The sequence below is a fragment of the Hyaena hyaena genome, unplaced genomic scaffold (assembly GCF_003009895.1).
Source record: "Hyaena hyaena isolate Hyena2069 unplaced genomic scaffold, ASM300989v1 scaffold_144, whole genome shotgun sequence".
Lineage (NCBI taxonomy): Eukaryota > Metazoa > Chordata > Mammalia > Carnivora > Hyaenidae > Hyaena > Hyaena hyaena.
The window spans coordinates 2,305,116-2,314,895 of NW_024080776.1; the positions used below are offsets into that span (position 1 = coordinate 2,305,116).

The 9,780-nt window shown below is 52.8% G+C and overlaps 2 protein-coding genes across 3 annotated transcripts; both read left to right on the forward strand.

Moving 5' to 3' along the window:
• The first annotated feature begins 1,284 nt into the window (after positions 1 to 1,284).
• DPH2 (diphthamide biosynthesis 2) lies at positions 1,285 to 3,948 on the forward strand. Of its 2 annotated transcripts, XM_039238737.1 has the most exons (6): positions 1,285 to 1,600; positions 1,814 to 1,926; positions 2,189 to 2,412; positions 2,591 to 3,274; positions 3,356 to 3,532; positions 3,614 to 3,948. In XM_039238737.1, the coding sequence occupies exons 1-6, from the start codon at positions 1,454 to 1,456 to the stop codon at positions 3,736 to 3,738; spliced, it is 1,470 nt and encodes a 489-aa protein (XP_039094668.1). In that variant the 5' UTR covers positions 1,285 to 1,453; the 3' UTR covers positions 3,739 to 3,948. The 2 variants fall into 2 exon arrangements, with proteins under 2 accessions (XP_039094668.1, XP_039094669.1); XM_039238738.1 differs by lacking the exons at positions 1,285 to 1,600; positions 2,189 to 2,412 and having other exon boundaries at positions 1,848 to 1,926.
• Positions 3,949 to 6,265: 2,317 nt separating this feature from the next.
• ATP6V0B (ATPase H+ transporting V0 subunit b) lies at positions 6,266 to 9,552 on the forward strand. The gene is made up of 8 exons (XM_039238728.1): positions 6,266 to 6,437; positions 7,193 to 7,241; positions 7,453 to 7,536; positions 7,665 to 7,742; positions 7,948 to 8,017; positions 8,138 to 8,189; positions 8,407 to 8,597; positions 9,246 to 9,552. The coding sequence occupies exons 1-8, from the start codon at positions 6,371 to 6,373 to the stop codon at positions 9,270 to 9,272; spliced, it is 618 nt and encodes a 205-aa protein (XP_039094659.1). The 5' UTR covers positions 6,266 to 6,370; the 3' UTR covers positions 9,273 to 9,552.
• The last annotated feature ends 228 nt before the right edge of the window (positions 9,553 to 9,780 follow it).

Below are 9,780 nucleotides of genomic sequence, written 5' to 3' on the forward strand. Positions count from 1 at the left end.
CTCTCATGTTTATCTCCTTCCCTGTTCTTTTCCCAATCTTTGTACAAATTCTGTGTCCTCCATTCTACATCCCTGTTCAGTCTCTCCCCATGCCAGCCAGCATCCATCCCCCTTACATGTACCATCCCCTGAGGCCACTCTGTCCCTCTTCCCCTATCCCTCCTCAGTCCCATTTTCACCTTATTGATTTCTCACTTCTGGAGTATGTGGGGATGTTGCTTTTAGTCCTTTTCTCCTACTATATGTTGTCTAGGTGTCTTCTTCCTCCCCCATCCCCCATGATCAAATGTAGCATATATAAGCTAAGAGATTGAGGGGGCTAAAGCATAGTTTCTGAACTCATACCTGGGTTTGATACTGGCTGCCACTGACTTGCTGTGTTTTACCAGAACCTCAGTTTCCTCATCTGTAAATTGGAACAATTTTTTTTTAAGTACTCTACACCCACCATGGGGCTCAAACTCACAACCCTGAGATCAATAGTTGCACACTCTACCAAATGAGCCAGCCAAGCACTCCTGGGACAATTCTTACTCCCAAAGACTAGAAACGCTAGGAAGGTAGTGCCTGGTGAACAATAAGTGCTCAATGTTTGCCTGATTGACAGACTGCTGTGAGGATAACAGCGAATGCTTTCAGTATATATGATATGCAGAAGGACTACTTCATAAAGTTTTATATATAAATTAACTTGATCCAGCAATCCTATCAGGAGTGCTATTGTTACAACCCTTGTCTTGGGGATGAGGAGACAGTCATAGACACGTTGAGTAAGAAGTAATGGCAGAGCACAATATTCACACCCAGTCTGGCACCTGAATTGCAAATTAGGCAATGCTACCTTCCAAATTGTAGAATGCAATGAAGTGCTTGACAGTGTAGAGCAGATAGGAGCTGCTCAAACTGAAGTGATTTTCAGGGAGTTGCCTTTTTTTTTTTTTTTTAAGTTTATTTAATCTCTACACAACGTGGGGCTCAAACTCACGACCCTGAGATCAGGGGTCGCATGCTGCACCGACTGAGCCAACTAGGCGCCCTTAGAGGTCGGTTTTTCTGAGCTCTCTGGAGGTTTGAACGGAAAACGAATGCCTGGAACGGAGGTCCAGGGGAACTACAACATCCACAAGGCCCCGCGCCTTCTGAGGTAGTCCCGAATGACGGGGCTCTGCGGCTGACTATTGGTTCCTGTGGGTGGCCTGGCGAGGATTGGAGGGCGGGAGCCGTGCTAGTTTCATTGGTAAAAGTACTGCCAGCCCCGCCTCAAGAACCCGGAAGTAATCCCCTTGCAGGCGCATGTGTAGTGGTGTAGCGAAGAAACGCGAGTCTGGGTGGGTAGAGGGATGGTCCAAGCGCTGCGCACTAACTTCCCAACCCCACTGCCCCCGCTAAGTGACTCTGACTCTTTGGGGGCTGCTTTTGAGGACGGGGCCTGAAGCTGACCGAGGGAGACCTCATGGAGTCTGCGTTCAGCAGCCCCGCCGAGGCAGCGCTGCAGCGAGAGGCGGGCGCTGCCGGAGTGCTTACTCCTCTCGCGGACCTGGACCGCGTGTACGAGCTGGAGCGAGTCGCTGGATTTGTCCTTGACCTAGGGTGTCAGCGGGTGAGGGCAGGTTAGGGAGGGGTGGCTCACCTCGGGATGGGTCGCCCAGAAGATCGGGACCTTGGGGTAATTTTGCGAAGATGGAGGTGCGGGAGGAGTTGCTCCTCTGGGAGGAGGGGCTTAGAAGGTTAGGTGGGGACTCTTGGAAGGTCTTCCTTAAGAGGCCCTCCCTGGAGGAGAGGTTCTTCATGACTCCATGGCTTATGCTTACAGGTGGCCTTGCAGTTCCCTGACCAGCTATTGGGAGATGCTGGGGCCGTGGCTGCACGACTGGAGGAGACCACAGGGTCGAAGATGTTTATTCTGGGCGACACGGCTTATGGCAGGTGTGAATTTGAGCTTCAAGACGGCCCGGGGCGGGAGGGGTAGGTCTACTGATCCAAGGCTTACCGTGTTTCCCCCCTAGGACGGTGTCTGCCCCCAGCGGCTGTGTTTTTCTCTGATGATGATTCCTCCTCTCCTGATACCTTCTCCCCTCAATGACAGCGTCTTCTTTTCATAACATTATTTTCTTCAGTGACCACATTTCCCATGAAGGACAACTTTTCCTGATGAGAACGCTTCTCACTAATGGTGTCTTTCCTGCAGCTGCTGTGTGGATGTACTGGGTGCTGAGCAAGCTGGAGCTCAGGCCCTTGTACATTTTGGCCCTGCCTGCTTAAGCCCTCCAGCCCGCCCACTGCCTGTGGCCTTCGTCCTTGGTCAACGTCCTGTGCACTTGGAGCTCTGCACCAAGGCCTTTGAGGCCCAGAACCCAGACCCTAAAGCGCCTGTGGTGCTGCTAAGTGAGCCGGCCTGTTCCCATGCCTTGGGTGAGTGTTTTGGCCTGTGCGTGCAGGAAGGGTGGACCACCTGCTTGGTGCCTAGGTAGCCCCAATTTAGTACACTCCTATAGAGCTCTCGATATGGGCTTGATCCCATTCTTTGCATTCGGGTCACATTCAGTCTCTTGGGGATGAAGGGGTTCCTGACACCATCTCTTTCTTCCAGAGGCCTTGGCCACTCTCCTGCGCCCGCGGTACCCAGACCTGCTTGTCTCCAGCCCAGCTCTTCCCTTGCCAGTGGGTTCCTGCAGTCCAGAACCTGAACCCCTGGAGCGTTTTGGGCGTCGCTTTCCCCTGGCTCCAGGGAGGTGTCTGGAAGAATATGGTGCCTTTTATGTGGGGGGCTCTGAAGCCAGCACTGACCTTGACCTTGACCCAGACCTGAGCCGGCTGCTCTTGGGCTGGGCACCAGGGCAGCCCTTCTTCACCTGCTGCCCGGACACAGGGCGGACTCAGGATGAAGGTGTCCGGGCTGGGCGGCTAAGGGCACGTAGACGCTACCTGGTAGAGAGGGCCAGAGATGCCCGGGTGGTAGGGCTGTTGGCAGGCACGCTGGGTGTGGCCCGACACCGTGAAGCACTGGCACACTTGCGGAACCTGGCTCAGGCCGCAGGCAAGCGTAGCTATGTGTTGGCCCTGGGGCGGCCCACACCTCCCAAGCTCGCCAACTTCCCTGAAATGGACGTCTTTGTGCTATTGGCCTGCCCTCTTGGTGCTCTAGCTCCACAGCCTTCTGGTGGCTTCTTCCGGCCTGTATTGACGCCGTGTGAGCTGGAGGCTGCCTGCAACCCTGCCTGGCCACCTTCAGGCCTGGCTCCCCACCTCACCCATTACGCGGATTTATTGCCTGGTGAGTGGTGGGGCACTGCCTGAGCTGGAAACACTTGGGGCATGGAATTGGGCCAGTATGGACCCTCTTTCTCCCTCTCAGGCTCTGCCTTCCACGTGCCCCTCCCACCGCCTGACTCAGAACTGTGGGACACCCCAGATGTGTCACTCATTACTGGGGAACTCCGAACCCCACCTGCCTGGAAGCCATCAGATGATTCTGGATGCTTGACCCTGACCTCACGGCCCCAGCTGGAGCTGGCTGAGAGCAGCCCTGCAGGTAAGTGTGCCAAGTCTCTGCTCCCAACTGAACTCTTTCCCCAGATTTAGCCCACTTGGCCTCAGTCCCCTCTCTCTGCAGCCTCATTCCTTAGTTCCCGGAGCTGGCAGGGGCTGCAGCCCCGTCTGGGTCAGACACTGGTGACAGCAGCTGTGAGTGGAAGACGAGGGATTGCCATCGCCTATGAGGATGAGGGAGGCAGCTGATACCATGTGGGGCCAGAGACACAGATGGACTTAAGAACTGCTGCAAAGACCTTGAATACTCCCCGCATCAACCCCACTCCTCTGCCTGGATACTTAATGCAGGGGAGGAGAGACAGCCCCTCACTGAAGAAGAGATTCGGCTCTGTCCTGTCTTGGCACTGGCACAAGGCTTAGCATATAGTGGTTTAATAAATGTCTATTGGACTGATGGGGACTGATTTGGGGCTTTCCTGAAGTCTTATGGGTCCATCTATCCTCCTTGGAACAGCCCAGGACCTCTGGCCAGTCCATTTCTGGTGTGCAGTTGAGGGTCTGCCCTTATCAAAGGTTCCAGATGGTCTAGACCAGGATTTCTCACTTTGGTACTGTTGACAGATTTGGGTCAGATAATTCTTTGCTGTGAGGGGCTATCCTTGCATTATAGGATATTTAGCATTATCTCTGGCTTCTGCCCACTAGATGCCCCTAACATACCCCTCTTCAACTGTGATAGCCAAAAATGCCTCCAGACATTGACAGATGTCTCCTGTGGGGCAAAACCACTGGTCTAGACTTGTGGTGTCCAATAGAGCAACCACTAGACACATACGGCTATTTAAACATGAATTTAAACTAGTTAAAAAACTCAATTTTTTAGGGTGCCTGGCTGGCTCAGTCAGAAGAGCATGCGACTCTTGATCTCTCAGGGTCGTGAGTTTGAGCCTTGTGTTCAATGTAGAGATTACTAAAAATAAACTTTAAAAATAAGTAAAATAAATAAAAACAGTTTTTATTTATTTATAACAAGTGTATCATAAAACATTACATAGGGGCACCTGGGTGGCTCAGTCAGGTAAGCGTCCAACTTTGGCTCAGGTCATGATCTCATGGCTTGTGGGTTCGAGTCCCGCATCAGGCTCTGAGCTAGCAGCTCAGAGCCTGAAGCCTGCTTTTGAATCTGTGTGTGTCTCTCTCTCTCTCTCTCTCTCTCTGCCCCTTCCCCATTCGCATTCTGTTTCTCTTAAAAATGAATAAACATTTAAAAATATTTTTTAAAAAGCAGTATATAAAAACAAGCACATTTCAGTGCTTGTTTAGTCACATGAGAGGACAGTGCAGCTATAGGACATTTCTGTTATTGCAGGAAGTTCTTTTGGACAGTGCTGGCCTACAGTGACTCTAGTTTGTTTCTCAGGGAAATCATAGAAACTTGAATAAACTAGATACTTTTTCTCCTGTTCCTTTTTATTTGTCAAACACTACAGGTCCTGAAGGTCTGAATTGTATTTGACTGGATTTCTGTCCTCATAGTGGAATTGGGAAGAGTAAGCAGTTACTACACAGTGAAACCGTGTAAGGAGGGAAGCCCCCATGGGCACTTCTTCATTCCCCACATTTGCAGAGAAGCTTGGCCAAAAGTGTTAAAGAAGCAGGTGAACAGGGAGAGCAGAAGCCTGCTCTCGGAGTGCCTGGTCTACTCGTAGAGGCAGAGCTGTAAAAGGACCATGGCAACAGACAAGGTGGGCACCAATCGTGTATTCTACAGATAATGTACAGAGTGTGCTAGGCACTGGAAATAAGAGCAGGAAGCTCAAAAACCCTTTCATGCTGCTTACATTCTCATGGGGGTGGGGGGAGATGGACAAAGTAAAGTAATTGGCATCCCAAATGGTGATAAGTACTATGGAGAACTGTCAAGCTGGGAAGGAGTGCAAGGGAGAGTGGGTTGCAATATTCAACAAGGTAGTTAGGGAAGGCCTTTTGAAAACTGTGACAAAGACTGAAAGGAAGTTATGGAGTGGGCCACGTGGATAAGTAGAACAGAGGGAACAAGTGCAAGAGTGATGTACTGGGGGTATGGCTGGTATATTCAAGAAATAGCAAGGAGGCCAGTGCAGTTAGTGGGAGAATAGTAGAAGAAGTCTGGTAAAGGGCATGGGAAGCCGCATTGGGAGAGGCCTAGTGGGCCATTATAAGGACTGTGACTTTTATTCCGAGTGAAATGGCATTGTAAGCCGGAGTGACTTGATCTGAAGTTTCATAAGGATCACCAGGGCAACTGGGAAGCCCAGAGCAGGTTATCATTCTGCCCACGGGTTAGGGAAGGCTTCCCTAAAGGCTGCTTTCTGGGGACCAGTAGGTGTTAGCTGGGCAACGGGATGTGCACGAAGAAGAGTGCTTCAGGCAGAGGAAAGAGCATGAGCAAAGTGAGAAAGCATGACTCTCTCACGGAACTGGGTAGGAGGGCAAGGGAGGGGACCCAGGAGACCAGCAATGGCTTGGGAGGCCCAAGAGCAGGCTCCAGTGTATTGCAGGACTGGTGGGCCAAACTGGGGCTGACTGTCAGGGCTGAGGAGGAGCGGAGTTGGAGAGACTCGACGGGGACCACCTAGAGGTGGAGGTGCTAATGACACCAGAGCCTCTTCCGAAGCTCAAGACTACAGCAACCACAATCCTCAGCGCTTGCAGTTCCGGCGTCGCCAGGTTCTGGACAGACGGCAACGCGGCACAGGGTCACGTGGTGCAGGCGCGTCACGTGTGTAAGTCAGGTGATCCCGCGGGGCGGGCGGACAGACTGCGGGGCGGACGGCGGACGCAGGGACGCGGGTTTAGCTGCGGCCCCACGAACCCGAGTCCCGCCGTCGTTGCCGCCATGACGGGGCTGGCGCTGCTCTACTCCGGGGTCTTCGTGGCCTTTTGGGCCTGCATGCTCGTCGTGGGTGAGGTCGGGCCCTGGCGGGCGGGGCCGCCATCCCGTCCGAGCTGGTGGGGAGAAGTGGGGTCCCAGGAATGTTGGGCCCCAGCGCTGGCCCTGTGCCTGGGGCTCGAGGACTTGCGTCACGCCTGTTGGGGCTTCTGACCCTGACAGAGGAGACCCAGATCTCCAGCTTCTTGAGGAGGGGCGCGGGCGGTGGGAGGTAGGGGCCGCGAGAGCAGCCCCGGTCCTTCTCGGTCACCCCGCCTCCTCCCCCGTCTCACTGCTGCCATCCGTCGCTTGCTCCTGATGGGCCTGCTTGGGTCACGAGCCCACTGTTCCAGTTCCTCTTTTCCTGGTCGTTTTGCCCTCCCCCCATCCATAGCCTGTTGGGTAAACAGCGACTCAGACTGGACTGGTGGGATCCAGTGTTCCCGGCCAGAGCTCTTGCTCCCTTCTTTTCTCCAGTGTTCAGGCCCGCCAGGAGCTGCGGGTGGAGGGACTTGGTCTGGGAGGTGGAGTCACGGGGCGGGGGGATATGGTACTGAGGGAGTGGCAGAAAATGGAGGTCTGAGCAGAGGGATTTGAAGAGACAGCCGTGCTTTCACACGAGGGCCAGCCTGAGGACTCTCCCTTGACCTAGGTGTAGGCAGACCTTCGGGGAGGTGGCACATCAGCTGGGCAGCACTTTCTTGTCTAAGTTGAGAAGTTTCTCTTTAGAGAGCCGCCTCTAACCCCCCTCCTTTTTTTTTTTTTTTTTTTTTCCCCTCACTGCTGCAGGAATCTGCTACACCATTTTTGACTTGGGTTTCCGCTTTGATGTGGCATGGTAAGGGAGAGGATTCCCCTAGCAGCTTTTCTACAGCCTTTCCTCTCTGACTTGAGACCTCTACTCCACCCCAACCCCAGCAACCTTGGATATATATGGACCTTTGGGAGATAAGAAGTGTTTTGTCCCAACAGCCAGGACTGGTGGGCAGGATTTTGTGCCCATTTCTTCACCAGGGCTGAAGTTGCTTTCCTGCCTGTTTTCACACCAGGTTCCTGACTGAGACTTCCCCCTTCATGTGGTCAAACTTGGGCATCGGTCTAGCAATCTCCCTGTCTGTGGTTGGGGCAGCATGGTGAGTGCTGTGGTGGTGGGACTGAGGGGAGGGCTGAGTCATAGCAGGTGGTGTCAGTGGGTCCTTAGTCATCCTGGGGGCAGTGACAAGCTAGGGCTCTGCTCCTCAGTTTCTTATCCTTCCACCAGGGGCATCTATATTACTGGCTCTTCCATTATTGGGGGAGGGGTGAAGGCCCCCAGGATCAAGACCAAGAACCTGGTCAGGTAAGTGTAGGGCCTTCAGATGGTTGTCAGAACCAGCTGCTTTGTGAGCTGCATATTTGTTCTGACATGTTGCTCCTGACCAGCCTCCTGATGGGGTGGGGTGTCAGTGGGGGAAATGGTGGCTGGGGTCTCTCTGGGGGAGGAAGGTTGGTTTCTTTCTTATCTTTCTCCTCTCCATCCCCATGCTCACCACTACCACTACCAGCATCATCTTCTGTGAGGCTGTGGCCATCTATGGCATCATCATGGCAATTGTGATTAGCAACATGGCCGAGGTATGGAGAACCAGGGTAGGGTGGGCATGTATTTCAGTGTGTACTGTACAGTGCTTAGTGATATTGAAGGAGGGGAGTGGCCTAAAGAGTGGTTTCTGATTACTTCTCTGCTTCCCACAGCCTTTCAGTGCCACTGACCCTCAGGCCATTGGACATCGAAACTACCATGCAGGTAGGTGGATGTGTGAAAGAAAAAAGCTGAGGCTTCATGTCTGTTTCCCCGCCTTCCATGGCCCAGCTTAGACTCCTCATTTTGATAGTGTCTCACTTTGTTTGGCCTGCTTTGCCGAGTTGGGGTGGTGACTGGCCCCATTAGTCCATCTTGGGCGCTTGTCCTCCTCTCCCCTTGCACCTGGCTTGACCTCAATACTCTGTTTCCATCTGCACAGGCTACTCCATGTTTGGGGCTGGCCTCACAGTGGGCCTGTCTAACCTCTTCTGTGGAGTCTGCGTGGGCATCGTGGGCAGTGGAGCTGCCCTGGCTGATGCACAGAACCCCAGCCTCTTTGTAAAGATTCTCATCGTGGAGATCTTTGGCAGCGCCATTGGCCTCTTTGGGGTCATCGTTGCAATCCTTCAGGTGATGAATCACCCAGAGAACCTGTGTCCTTGTCCCCAGCCCAGATTCACTCTCCTTCCAGAAGAGCCACAGTGCTCCCTTTTCTATCTATAACCATAGAACCCCTGAATACCTCCCACCACTTCATTCCCAGTTTTTGGGTTTTCTTTTTGAAGGTTTCCAATCTGGTATCATTGATAACTGTAATGTTTATTTCCCTGCTGCTTTGTGTCTTTGTCTGTCATTGACTCTGTTCTATTATTTTTTGTCTGTTTATTTGTAGCCTAGACTGGATTGCGATCTTGGCTGTGTATCAGTCTGTCTTGGTGTGCTTGACTGTGTTTCTCAGGGCTTGTGTGTAGGTCTGCACATATTTGAATTGTGTGCATCTTGTCTTTGACAGTGCATAAGCACTTAGCTGGGTTGACTCTTGGTGACTGGTCCTGTCCATATGCCACTTCTTTCCATCTCTCTGTCCCATAGCGTCACTGTGTGGTTGTCTGACTGTCCTTGTTCATCTGCGTCTGTCACAGCGTGCCTATGGTCTAGGCATCCATCTGTTGCAGTCTGTCCATCCTGCCATGGGTTTGCTAGGCCTGATCTGTCAATTTGCCACTGTTTTATCTATTGCTCTGTCTCTGCCTGATTTCTCCTTTTCTTCTTTTGCAGACCTCCAGAGTGAAGATGGGTGACTAGATGATCTGTATGGGTGGGGCCGTGTCCCGCTCTTATTTATTTGTGGTTTTCCTGGGACAGCTGGAGCTGTCACCCTTGGTCTTCAGGGGGCTTAGTGTTCAAGGGCCCTCCCTGCACTCACTCCTCACTGTTTGCCAACTTGGAGGCACTGCCTGGCGGGAGCCTCAGTGTGGGAAGTGGGTTGCTGACGACCATGTGCAGCTGTGCACCTGCGTCCCACCTCCGCCCCTAACCCATCTGCCCAGTGTTTGTGAAATAAACGTGGTATTTGTCTGGGTCAGTGCCGCCTCTGTTGCCTTCCTTCGCTACTCTTTCAGGGAGGGAGGGTAAACAGGCCTGTGTAGGCCTCAACCTACCATGCCAGCGTCTTGGCACTTTTCTGGTTCATACATAGTTTCTGAACAGAACTAGCTCCTGGGTGGGGAGGTATGGTACTGGGCTGAGGACGCTAGCCCTGAACATCTTTATTGAAAGGAACAAGGGAGTCTGGGGATATGGACCCCGGTGT